Consider the following 13,005-nt stretch of genomic DNA (forward strand, 5'->3'; position numbering starts at 1 on the left):
TCAAACCCACTCCTTCCTATTCAGAGCCAGGGGACATGATTGCACTATTTGTGGCCTTGTTGCTGAACCCCCGGCAGCAGAGATTATCTGTGTCCCTCTTCCCATTTATCTCAAAGATGAAAAGAATAAAGGGCAAAGCAGAACAAACCCATGCTATGTGAGATAAGAACCTGAGCTCCAAAGAAGGGTTTTGGGGAAAGCAGTAGACATAGGCCAGTTGGAACCGACATTGGTTTTCTCTTCTGGGAATTGAGGAATCTGTATTTACCAGCACCTTCTATCACATATAGTCACTCTATGGATCACATGAAAAGTCCTCTGTAAAAGTTCCCTCAGAAAAAAACATAGAAAATGTCCAAAACCAAACTTTCTTCTTGTTACCAGCCACACCTGTAGAATAAAATATGAAAAATTTGATCTTTTTATGCAAATGTGAAGCCAACCTCTTAATGCAAATTGAAAACTCAAATCTGAAAATACTGAAGGAGGATTAATATATTTTTTAGAAGTCTGAAGGAGGATTCATGTGTTTTTTAGAAGTCTGTGGCATGAGATATGTAGTACAGCTAATCTTATTCATAATATCTTTAAGAAAAAGAAGATTCATTGTTTTTAATGCTTGGCACTTTCTATAACTATTGATTTGATCTTTTAAAATTAGTTTCCAATATAGAAACCCTCCACCCCGGCAGCAATGAACTAAACTCTTATAAGAATTTCTTTAAGAAATTACATTATCACATATTTACTGACCAGAGTTTTATCCCAATGGAAAAATGCTCTAGGAAGTTAATTACTTAAAGACTAGGAAGATAGGGAAATTGTAGCTTTTCCCAGAATGACCTTTGTGGACTAGTTTTTAAAAAAGAATTTGAATTTATTTCCAAACACAGATGAGGGCCTGACTAACCCTCAGTTCCAGCTGTATAAACATTGAACTTTCAAACGTCTTAGAAAATAAGACCAAAACTTTTAACAACAAGTGTAAAACCTGAATAATTATAATTATATTGTTGATTATTTCCCTTATGGGAAGTAATCTGCTTCTTTCCCCAGAAAGGCAAAGATTGTTTTGTTTCTTAGTTTTTGTGATGTGAGTGTAAGAAACATTTTAGTAAACAAAACAATGTTTACCATATAGGTATTTGTCTATATATGTGTGTGTGTTTAAAATACGTAAAATTATATATAAATATATTTCAGATTTTAAATTTATATTTATAAATTTTGACATGCTTTGACTTCAGAGAAGCCTGTAGTTTCTAATTACCTGTGAGTATAATCTTCACTGAGGCCTTATTACAAAGTATTCCATTTTGTAATAAACACCATGACATGCTTACAACTTTGTACATGACGGGAAAAAAATTGAGCCTTCTTTTAGCACAAACCATAGAATAAACCTGATTACCAAAACCCTGTTGCTTTTTTTATTTGTATTTCTCACTATTATTTATTAATAACTAGCTACATTTTTGGACCAGCTGAATAAAATAATTGAGCAGAATTGGTAGTAGTAACAGGCTGACAATTTATTCACGGTGTTGAGGGAGAGATTATAAAATTTTCTATAGGGTTCATAATTGATTTAGTAACAATTTAAAATACGTACTCTTAGTTTTCCCAAGTAATTCCATGTCTAAGAGCTTGGAGGCCCTTCTAACGAAGATCCCTTCCTTTAAGAGTGCACAAAGTGAATTTCAGTCTTCTGCACACTTGAAGCAAGCTAGACCAGATGAGGGAAGTGGCAGGTTTTACCCAATGTCACACACGAGGAAATGATTTAAAACCACTTCATAAACTGCTGCATAGAAATCAGCATTTGAGTTTTTTCCTGGACACTTGTTCTAGATTTACATTTGTCATCAGCTGTTAATGCTAACTTACTGTCCAAACTGAAATCTGTCAAAGACAAAATAATCAGAGAATTGGCCAGAATCAACTAGATGAGGGATCTTTATAGTCTCACTAATACTCTGTGTTCTGAGGTTTGTTTGCTGCTTTGTTTGCTTTTAATGAATGCCAGAAGAGGAAAGAAAGGGCAGTAGCTTTTCTGATAGAATTTTATGAGTTTATATTTTAGAAACACATTTACTATTTAATATATTAATAACATTCCCACTGTCAACTAGGCCCTGTCAAAATAAACATATAGGAAGATATTGTAAAAATAATTTATTTAATTTCCCTGCTCATATAATTATCTACTAACTTCAAAACAAAGGTAAGTGTAAGTATGTGCGGACATTAAACTCTTATCCTCACCAGTAAATGTCTTCCTTTTGACCTTACAGTTTGAGTCCAAGAATCTGGAAATAGTAGAGTTCTAGTGACAATATTTCATTAGAATTAATCTAAGTAATTATTATGACAGTAGTCAGCTTCTTATTTGATGTCGCATTAAATAAAAACAGTTAATAAATTCAAACTGGATCATAGGCAGTAATTTGAACTCTATAGCATACAGGAGAGAAGGGGTGTGACTGCTTTCCAAGTCTAGTCACAAAATAGTGATCATTTTTTAAAAGCACAGACTTGTTCAAAGACTTCATATCTGATCGAATTCAATCTGTTTCCTTATCTGAAAGTGGGTGGATTTTGTTCTTATCATTTGTATTCTTTCATATCATCTCATTCGTGTTTTATCACACAGAGGGTTAAGCTGAATCTGTTAGAATATGTTTTCCTGTAGGACGCACTTGAGCTGGGACTAGAACCCAGATTTGAAATTCTATCCTGAGGCTTAGCTGGCACTCATTATTTCATTCAAAGTCATATATTTGCAACAATTTAAGTAGTTAGATTTTCAGTGATGAAAGGTTATTTAATAGGCTCCAGGTTACAGCAGTATTTTCCTAGTTATCTTCTTCTGTGCAGTCTTCAGAAGAGATTGGGAGCATGGTTGATTCAAATAACTACCTAAGGGTTAAATATTATGTGTGGGCTCAGACCCCTGGTCAAGTGTTGGAGAAAATTTTTATTGATTTAAGTAGGTGTTATAGCTCAGTAACAAATGGCCCTATGTTTGGCAAGAAAAGCAGATTTGGAAACTCTACTCACAGCCAAATCTACAATAATAAAATAATTGGTTCACGTAAAAGGAAATGGTTTTGACAGATTTACACTCTTGGGGTATGTTAGAATTCCACCAAGACTCAGGATTCAAGTGCATTTTTATCTCAAAGTGGAAGAATCTGACACTGAAAGTGGAAAGCATTTTCTATAAAGCAAATGCTATTGACACGGTCACTCTTTCACCCATTGCATTCTCTACGAGTTGTGTTAGGTAGTTCTGATGTGTCCTATTGTCACTCTTTACCTTCTCTACTCCATTTAGATTTAGATGTAGAACAACCCAAAGAAGAAAAGAAAGAATGCTACTATAATCTCAATGACGCCAGTCTCTGTGATAATGTGTTGGCCCCCAATGTCACGAAACAAGAATGCTGCTGTACATCGGGTGCGGGATGGGGAGATAACTGTGAAATCTTCCCCTGCCCGGTCTTGGGAACTGGTAAGAATCTGCTGAGTGTTTGGTCACTTGTGTTTGGTCATATGGTATCCCTGGGCCTTGAAATGATTGACACTCACTCCCACAGCCAACTCAAGGCGACTTACCATATAGTGAGTTTCATTCAGTGCTAGAGCCAGCACCCGCATCCCATCTTAGTATGAATCCTTGAACTTCTCTTCATCAGAGTGTACTGTGACACTCAGGTTCTGTGTGATATTTTGGCAGAAAGTTAATTCAGTTTTATTCCACTTTAAAATTAAAATCAGTCTTTGCTGCTAATAATGATATGGCATTATTCGTAACTCAAGTTTGTGTATTGAAGCTAAGATTTTGTGTAATTGATTCTTATTAAACCTTTAAGAAACTAGACATCACAGTCGTGGAAAAATAATAGTTATAATATCAAGTAAAGCATGAGTAAGAAAATATGAGTGAACTTGGAGGTTTTTTTAATTAAAAAGTGTAAGAAAATCTATGAAGTCATTAGATCTCTTTGCACTTAATCCATAATTTTTTGAGATTGTACTAAATTTATTTGCTGGAATTGCCTTAAAGTTACCAAGTCTGAGAAAGCAAAACTGAACTTGAAACATGCATTCATGGAAGATGCTGATTCTTTTTTTTTTCTTTTCAACTTATTTCTTTTCTTGGTTTTGTCTCTTCTAAAATCAGCTGAGTTCACTGAAATGTGTCCCAAAGGGAAAGGTTTTGTGCCTGCTGGAGAGTCCTCTTCTGAAGCTGGTGGTGAGAACTATAAAGGTCAGAATCAAGTGGAAACAAATTTTCAACACATTGTGTACATGTGAGATACTCAAGTGAACGCATGGCTTGGGTTTCACAGAATTAGAGTTCTTTTTAGTCATAAAAACTGATTACAAAGTCCTTAATTCTACCATTAAAAGAAAGTCTCTGTGGACTTGGAGTCAGAACACAAACTCTATGATGCTGGGAAGTAGACATTGGGAGGTGAACTTCTGAGTTTCTATCTCTTCATCCCTGAGATAGGAATAATTTCTCAAAGGTTATGATAAGGATTAAATAAGATAATATATCTGAAAGTACTTAACAAATTCTGTACCTAGTACATACTTACTAAATATATTGTTTTATTCTAGACGCTTAATAGAAATCATATAAATTTGACCACTATTTGTCTTTATGGTCATCAACAAAGCTAAGGTTCTTGTATTTTTAGACTTTATCCTACTGTTGTGGGGCCTTTTACCAGTGGCCACAAGTTCATAATGAGAAATGGAAGAGAAGACAACCAGAGTAGACATGTTTTATATAGTTAATACTACTATTATATAATTCTAAAATAAATGTGCAGCCTTTTAATTTTGGTGAATATCCACGTGTATGAATATTTCCTCATTAACCACTCACTTTTGACATTTTCATGATAGAGATATTACCTTTTATATACAAAGTGATTTTTTCCTTTATAGTTTAATACTGGAGACTGCTAAGTAGCTGGGAAACAGACTATAAAATCATTTTTATTGTCAATTTTTGGAAAACTAGTGTTTGAATAATATGGTATAATTCAGTAGCTGGGTAAGAAATTCCATTTGTGTTTTTTTAAATACATCTATGATTTGGTCCAATTAAATAACGAGAAGACTTGGTTTATAATACGTGTTGAATGGTTTCCAAATTCACAAATATACATTACTATGTTTTTGCAGGGATGTAGTTAAATCTCACTTCATATTAAGGTACAGAGCTCTGATTTCACCATAAATTCATCTTCTCTTTTATATGAAAATAAATTCCTCCTCTTCCTATTTTAGCAGTGCTGTTAATGGTTGGAAGAAGATTGGATTCAGATCCAACCAGCCATATGTTCTAGGCTTGGCTTTGCCATTTTCCATCTGTGTAACTTTAAGCAAATCCTCTATGGAGTCTTCAGGTTGTAAAATGAGGAATAGATGACATTAGCTCAAAAATGCTAGAACTAATGCTAATAATAGCAGTAAAAGCAACAGATAACACTTTCGAGTATTTGCTTATGCCAGAGTATATACTGAGTCCTATCCATGGATTATCTCATTTCATCCTTCCACTCTTATTAGGTAGGTGTTCCTATTGTCTCTAATTTATCACTGAGTAAACTGAGATAACAAAGCTATTAATTCTATGGGGGAATGAGTCTGCTAACACCCTTAGCAACTTGTGCTTTCTTTTATCAAGAAAGACTTGCATTCAAGTTCCACCAAACCTTCTTGGAAACTTTCTACATCTCAACTAGTGAATGGGCCAGAATAGACATTACAGAACACATTTCTTAAAAGGTACATATCCTTCTGTTGATGCCACTATGGAACCATAGACCATTTCATCAAATATGAGGTAGCATCTCAGAAACCATATTTACAAATACACTTCTCCAATAATGGTTTGGCCATTGCTTCTCAAATATCACAGACAAACTACATCTGTTTGTGTTTTTATGCCTGCCAATTAGGCCTTATTTTAAGAATATTATATTGCTGTTTCTGTAGGATTCTTTGGAATATAAATATTATAATATCTTACTTAAAGCCCCAAATCTGGTTATACTCTTTTTAATTGAAAGATCAAACCTAACTCCTTTTTGTATTTCTCAATTTTTTTCCAAATAGATGCAGATGAATGCCTACTTTTTGGACAAGAAATCTGTAAAAATGGTTTCTGTTTGAACACTCGGCCTGGGTATGAATGCTACTGTAAGCAAGGGACATACTACGATCCTGTGAAACTGCAGTGCTTTGGTAAGCTTTAAGGGGATATAGTATGGTGTACTGTGAAAATATACAGATGGAAAAAATAACTATGCTATGTAGTAAAAACAATTTCCTTGAATCTAAATCATATGTTGAAAAGATGTGTAAATGTTTTAGGGATCTTTTTCTTAAGCACAATTTAAGAAAATTAAAAAAAAAAAACCACCTCCATACTACTGTTTGAATGTATTTCAAACAAAGAGTTAATATTCACTGTGGAATTATAATTCAGGCCACTGGTATAACTGAAGTGTTCTTTTGGTCTGTGGCACCTCCTGTTTCATCACTCATACTGTGCAAGTGAGAGCCATTTTAAATACTGACCCAGACCTTAATGCTTAAGCAGAAAACCACATATACTAGGCAGAAAAATATAGCAAAAGGAAATAATTTTAAAAGTTATCGTAAGGAGCCATTTTATCTTAAATTTCTAAGCATATCCTGTTCATGGATGTTTTCTTTCCTTATGTAATGTCAGCAGCAGCAGCAATGTTGTTTTTCAGTCAGAGCAGCTTACATTTTTATAGTCAGAGCCACTCTCTTTTGGATGATAATGTGTGGTTAATTGAAAGTGGCAGCCCCTGGAATCTGGACTAAATAGAGCCATGTGTAAAGTTTGGTAAGTGTATGAGGTACAACTGATGGCTGATTTTCTTTAGTAATATTTTTTTTCTCCTAAGATATGGATGAATGTCAAGACCCCAGTAGTTGTATTGATGGCCAGTGTGTGAATACAGAGGGCTCTTACAACTGCTTCTGTACTCACCCCATGGTCCTGGATGCATCAGAAAAAAGATGTATAAGACCGGCTGAGTCAAACGGTATGTTTCCAGGAGATGCAAACCTGTGTCCAAATAAATATCATAAGGTTTTCCTTTTAACTAAAATTGTGAACCACTGGAAAATAGAAAAAATGAATTCCTTGGGTATTTTGAAATAACTAAAATGAGATACTTACAGAAATAATAATAAGATGCATATCATCAGTATGCAAGAGATTTAATAGCCTGGACACACTCATTAAGTATGGACCATGGAGCAGCTGAGCAGATGGCAGGGTTGTTCCATGGCTGAGGGTTCATCATCCCTAACCTGCAAAGGCAGCTGAGGGAAATGTAATTCAGGGAAAGATAATTAGGTGTGCTCAGCAGAGTGGAGGGAGTGGATAAGGCTCAGCAGAGCAGAGAGTGGAGTTCAACAAGGTGGTGGAGAGCCCAGAAGTCCACCCACAGAAACTCCTGTCATCCCTGATGCTACTGATAATTGGTAAAAAGCCGCTGATAATTGGCATCATCCATCATTCGCCTCAGGAGACTGCTTTGGATGAAGTCAGTTGAAAGGTAGGAATTAAAGACTCTAGGATGAAGTGTCACTGGTCCAGGGCTTTGGCAGGTTAAATGGATGAGAAGGCGTGAATTCAATAACTGTTACGTGGAAAGAAATGGTAGGGTTTGACAGGAGTAAATGAAAAAGTGAAGATTAGAAGAGTGAGAAGCCCATCAGGCTTATGACGGACAAGCAAAATAGTGGGCATTGTATATAACAGTAGGAAGCTGTAGAGAGAAGTATTGTGTTGGGACCGGATGGGCAGGTGGAATTTCAGCTGATGGAATGAGATGACAGAGAATTGATCCATTCAAAGACCAGAATGGATTCAGACTTCTACTTGGAAATCACTCTTAGAAATAGAGATGGAAGCTTGGAGACTTGCTGGCTTCCAACACAGTGTTTATAAATAGGAATAACTGTGCAATTTTCATGGAACTATGTTTTCCCTTTCAGAACAAATAGAAGAAACTGATGTCTACCAAGATTTGTGCTGGGAACATCTGAGTGATGAGTACGTGTGTAGCCGGCCTCTTGTGGGCAAGCAGACGACGTACACTGAGTGCTGCTGTCTGTATGGAGAGGCCTGGGGCATGCAGTGTGCCCTCTGCCCCATGAAGGATTCAGGTGAGCCCATATCCAGTTTCTTCTGCAGGACGCCTTTGGGGACAAGTTCATTTCACCTCCTTTGCATCCTGACGTTTCTCTTGCATATCTTCGCCTTCATTCCTGATATCTTACTTTCATTACGTGTGTGTGTGTGTGTGTGTGTGTGTGTGTGTGTGTGTGTGTGTGTAGGGCAGGATTGCATAAACATTTCGCTCCTGGTTTACCTCCGCTCCCGACCCTGTCATTAATTTTTGAAACCCTCATTCCATTTCCCCAGTGAATGATAAATGACCCAAAGAAACATAACTTAGCAATCAGTGGCATAGGCTTAGAATTTATATTTCCTGGCAGTTCATTTTTTACTACAGTTCTTCTCATTCCTAACAGTTTCTACTTAGACCAAAACATATATTAGAGACAGTAGAAAATCACTGTAGGTCAAAGTCCAAATTTTCATGTCAACCTCTGTATATGGAGATATAAGAAACGGGTTAGAACAAAAAGGGAAGGGTTTAGAAAGTAATTGAAGAAATATTTCAACAAATCTCCTTTCCTTTCAAGTTCTAGATCTATCTGGGTTTAAACCTTTGGCCAACTGGAAAAGATGAGACAGGTTAAGCTCCCAGTTTCATCCCCTCTCCCAGTTTGGAGGAGGCCTGGAAGGTGCGGGCTTTGTGCTTCCTGGCTGGGCTGTCTGGTGACCGTTGAGTTGTGCACTGACTGCCAATTTCCCTTTTTACCATCATAGCACCTTCTCATTAAAGGAAAGCACTCGAAAGTGTTCAGTATATCCTTTTGTAAAGTTGACTTGTTAAAGGTAGAAGGATCATGTGCAAGTAGAAAGCAAAAGAGTTTATTATGAATATATTCTCAGAACAGTCGAGAGGGGAAAAATTGCTTGAAAAGAGGAAATGCATTAATTTTTAGTGAATTCAATTAGAATATTTCTTTCAAGCTATATAATAAATTAGCTTTCCAGCTTAGAAATAACTGAAAACCAATGTAGCATGAAAGAGAAAATAATTGGGAATTCCCATAAGAAGAAAATGAATAGCCAAGGATAAAGAGCAAATACACAAAGCACTAGATGGCAATGATAGCAGCCCAGAATTGGAGAGAGGGCAGGTCTGGGGCCAGATGGCGCTGAGTCTGGAATCCAGCACTGCCATAGCAGCTGCATGACCAGGGGAAAAAAACTTCACCCTCTACAGCTCATTTGTAAAACGGAGGCGTCTATATCTGTCTTGGGTTGTTGCAAGCGCTGGGAGGATGTAGGTAGCAGGGGGCTAATTACTAGCTTTACTGGTTGTTTCGGGCCCTGGAAGCAGATGCCACGGGGAGACAAAAGTGAAATCACTAAGTTAATGTGAGTTCAGTGAGGCTTTTGAGTCATTTTCTCACAATGCTATACTACCTCAAATCTTTTTTACTTATGCAGTGGTTTTTCATTGTCTAATTTTTTCCACAAATCACATGTATTCCTCCTAAAGTATTAAAATAGTCAAAGAGGTTATATTCCCCTCCACCTACGCCATCACAGTTGAACTCGGCTCCTTAAAGACACTCACTTTTGACAGTTGGGTTTTATCATCCTAGCATTTTCCTACACTTTAATTATCATTATGTATTTATATTAGCCATTGCTGTATATTAATATATTTATATCCAACAGTGTTTATAACTGAAGTCTGTATCATTGATCTGAGCTACACTTTGCTTTATATTTTGCACTTCAGCATCCCTGAGATTGGGGTCGTCTGATAATTATGATATATAACCATGTCCACAGGTATTTTTCCCAATTTTTAACATCAATTATATCAAGATACATTTTACAATCTAGGATCTCTTAAAACTGATGAAAATAACTTAAAATTTTTTACATTGATATATTTAGGGGTGCAAGTGTAGATTTCTTACCTGCATGTATTGCGTGGTGGTAAGTAAAGTCTGTGTTTTTAGTGCACCCATAACACGAATAGCGGACTGTGCCCAATAGGTCATTTTTCAACCCTTACCCCACTTCCAGACTCCCACATTTTGGAGTCTCCAGTGTCTATTACTCCATTCCATATGTCCATGTGTACCCATTGGTTAGCTTCCAATAATAAGTGAGAACACTCAGTATTTGACTTTCTGAGTAATTTCAATTAGGATAGTGACCTCCAGTTCCACCCATGTTGCTGCAAAATGCACGATTTTATTCTTGGTTATGACTTAGTGGTATTCCATGGATAATGAAATTTTCTTACTGAAGCGTTCCTACAGGTGCATATGTGGAGGTTCATTGCAGCATTGTTTATAAAAGGAAAATCAGTACTGGGGCAAGATGGGCCAGGGAAAGGTTAGGGGAGGAAAAAAACAAATGCCCCGCACAAGAAGTGACTGAATAAATCATGTACATCTATAAAACAGCAGATTCCATGCAGTTGTTTAAAAATTACATTGTTTTGGCCGGGCATGGTGGCTCATGCCTGTAATCACAGCACTTTGGGGGGCCGAGACGGGTGGATCACAAGGTCAGGAGATCAGGACCATACTGGCTAACACAGTGAAACCCCATCTCTACTAAAAGATACCAAAAATTAGCCGGACCTGGTGGCGCACACCTGTAATCCCAGCTACTCGGGAGGCTGAGTCCAGAGAATAGCTTGAACCCAGGAGGTGGAGGTTGCAGTGAGCCGAGATCGTGCCACTGTACTCCATCCAGTCTGGGCAACAGAGCGAGACTCCATCTCAAAAAAAAAAAAAAAAAAGTAATACAGCCTTTATGGAAAACAGTATGGAGATTTCTCAAAGAACTAAAAATAGAACTACCTGGCAATCCCACTAACTGGGTACCTACCCAAAAGGAATGTCTTTATCCATTCCTCCATTGAAGGACACGTAGGTTGATTCTATCTCTTTGCTGTTGTGAGTAGTGCTGCAGTAAACACACAAATGCAGGTATCTTTTTGACATAATGATTTCATTGCCTTTGGGTAGGTACCCATAAACAATGCTGCAGTGAACCTCCATGTATGCACCTGCAGGAATGGCTCAGTAAGAAAATTTCGACAAATGAAAATACCAGGCTAAGTGTGTACATTTTAAATTTATGATATTATCCTGGCTGGCACCATGGCTTATGCCTGAAGTCCCAGCATGTTGGGAGGTCGATGCAGTGGGTTGCCTGAGCTCAGGAGTTTGAGACCAGCCTGGGCAACACAGTGAAACCCATCTCTACAAAACATACAAAAATTAGCCGAGTGTGGTGCTACACACCTCTAGTCCTAGCTACTTGGGAGGCTGAGGTGGGAGGATGGCTTTCAGCCCAGGAGGCAGAGGTTGCAGTGGGCCAAGATCGCACCACTGCACTCCATCCTGGGCAGCAGAGCCAGACCCTGTCTCAAATAGATAAATAAAATTATTCCCCCAAAACACTGTAAACATTTACACTTTATTTAATTGACTAGGTTTAAAAACCTTCCAGTATTTTGTTATGAGAAATGAATATTTGAATAATGTAGCAATATTCTAAATATTAAATCTATTCTGAAAATAGGGATTTCAGAATATTGCATAGTTTTCAACTAAAGTTTTCAAAAACATTTTAAAAAGTGGATTAGAACAAATACATATGAAGGAGTATATATTATATAATATTTTTGGAAGAATACAGAGTATCAGGGGAAAAAAGATACCACATGCCAAAGTGAAAAAAAAAAAAAAAAAAGATTAGCTTCATTGCTATACTATTTCTAGTTTGTATATCCACAGTTATTATGATGAAGTGTCCAAAAAGAATCTCTAGTGTACGTGGTCAGCCAAACCAAAATCAGTGCTTTCCAATCTGTTACTTTTTAAAACAATGGTAGTTTGTTTGTTAACTGTATTGTAATTTTAACCTCCGGCATACAAATTCATTGACATTAAAATACTGGGTGGGCTGGTTGGCAAGAACAACTACTTAGGCTCTGGAGGCACCTGTGAAGGACCCCAGGGTTCTAGGAAATGCATGTTGAAAACTGCTTTCGAAATGTATCTGTTGAAGTATAGGAATTAGGGAGGCAGCCCCGAAGGAACTTTTTTTTTTTTTTTTGGACAGAGTCTCGCTCTGTCACCCAGGCTGAAGTGCAGTGATGCGATCTCAGCTCAGTGCTACCTCCGCCTCCCAGGTTCGAGCGATTCTTCTGCCTCAGCCTCCCAAGTAGCTGGGACTACAGGTACGCACCACCACTCCCAGCTAATGTTTTGTATTTGGTAGACACAGGGGAACTTTTCTTTTATACTACCAAAATTATAGACCTAGAACTAGGCTTATGAGATCATCTATTCTGAATCCAGAGAGAAGTACACAGTGAAATTAAACTTTTCCACAGGTCCTATGATTAGTTGGCATTCCCTTAATTGGCACCTGATCGTGTAGTCACATTTACACAAAACCATCTCTTGTTGCAAAGCACATGTTTGCTGGAGTGGAGTGAACTAAGAGGAGCCTCAGGGCATCAGGGTTAGCCCATCTGCTCTAGAACCAGGTTGCCTAGCTTTGCATCCTGGTTTGGCAACTTCTTATCGCCATGACCTTGTTAATTTTCTGTCTCTGTACCTCAGTTTCTCATGTGAAAATAATATCTGCCTTTCAGAGTGGTTGTAAGAATTAAATAATACATGAACACTTCAAATAGTGTTTGACACATGGTACATTTTCAGAAGATACTAACAACTATGGGTGCTACTACTAGGTATCTCAGATCAAATGCATTTTCAAATGTAATGAAAATCAAAAGGATCTTATAAAATACACAGTTA

At 37.2% G+C, this 13,005-nt stretch overlaps 1 protein-coding gene across 14 annotated transcripts in view; it reads left to right on the forward strand.

The window, feature by feature from the left end:
• Positions 1-13,005, forward strand: part of LTBP1 (latent transforming growth factor beta binding protein 1) — a 444,991-nt gene that overhangs the window by 402,028 nt on the left and 29,958 nt on the right. For all 14 annotated transcript variants that reach the window (XM_038006776.2, XM_038006775.2, XM_038006780.2 and 11 more), the window contains 5 exons: positions 3,338-3,514; positions 4,187-4,273; positions 6,139-6,267; positions 6,960-7,100; positions 8,062-8,232. In XM_038006776.2, coding sequence (XP_037862704.1) covers positions 3,338-3,514; positions 4,187-4,273; positions 6,139-6,267; positions 6,960-7,100; positions 8,062-8,232 — 705 coding nt within the window. The remainder of the gene's footprint in view (positions 1-3,337; positions 3,515-4,186; positions 4,274-6,138; positions 6,268-6,959; positions 7,101-8,061; positions 8,233-13,005) is intronic.

Source organism: Chlorocebus sabaeus, chromosome 14, assembly GCF_047675955.1.
Source record: "Chlorocebus sabaeus isolate Y175 chromosome 14, mChlSab1.0.hap1, whole genome shotgun sequence".
NCBI classification, from domain to species: Eukaryota; Metazoa; Chordata; class Mammalia; order Primates; family Cercopithecidae; genus Chlorocebus; species Chlorocebus sabaeus.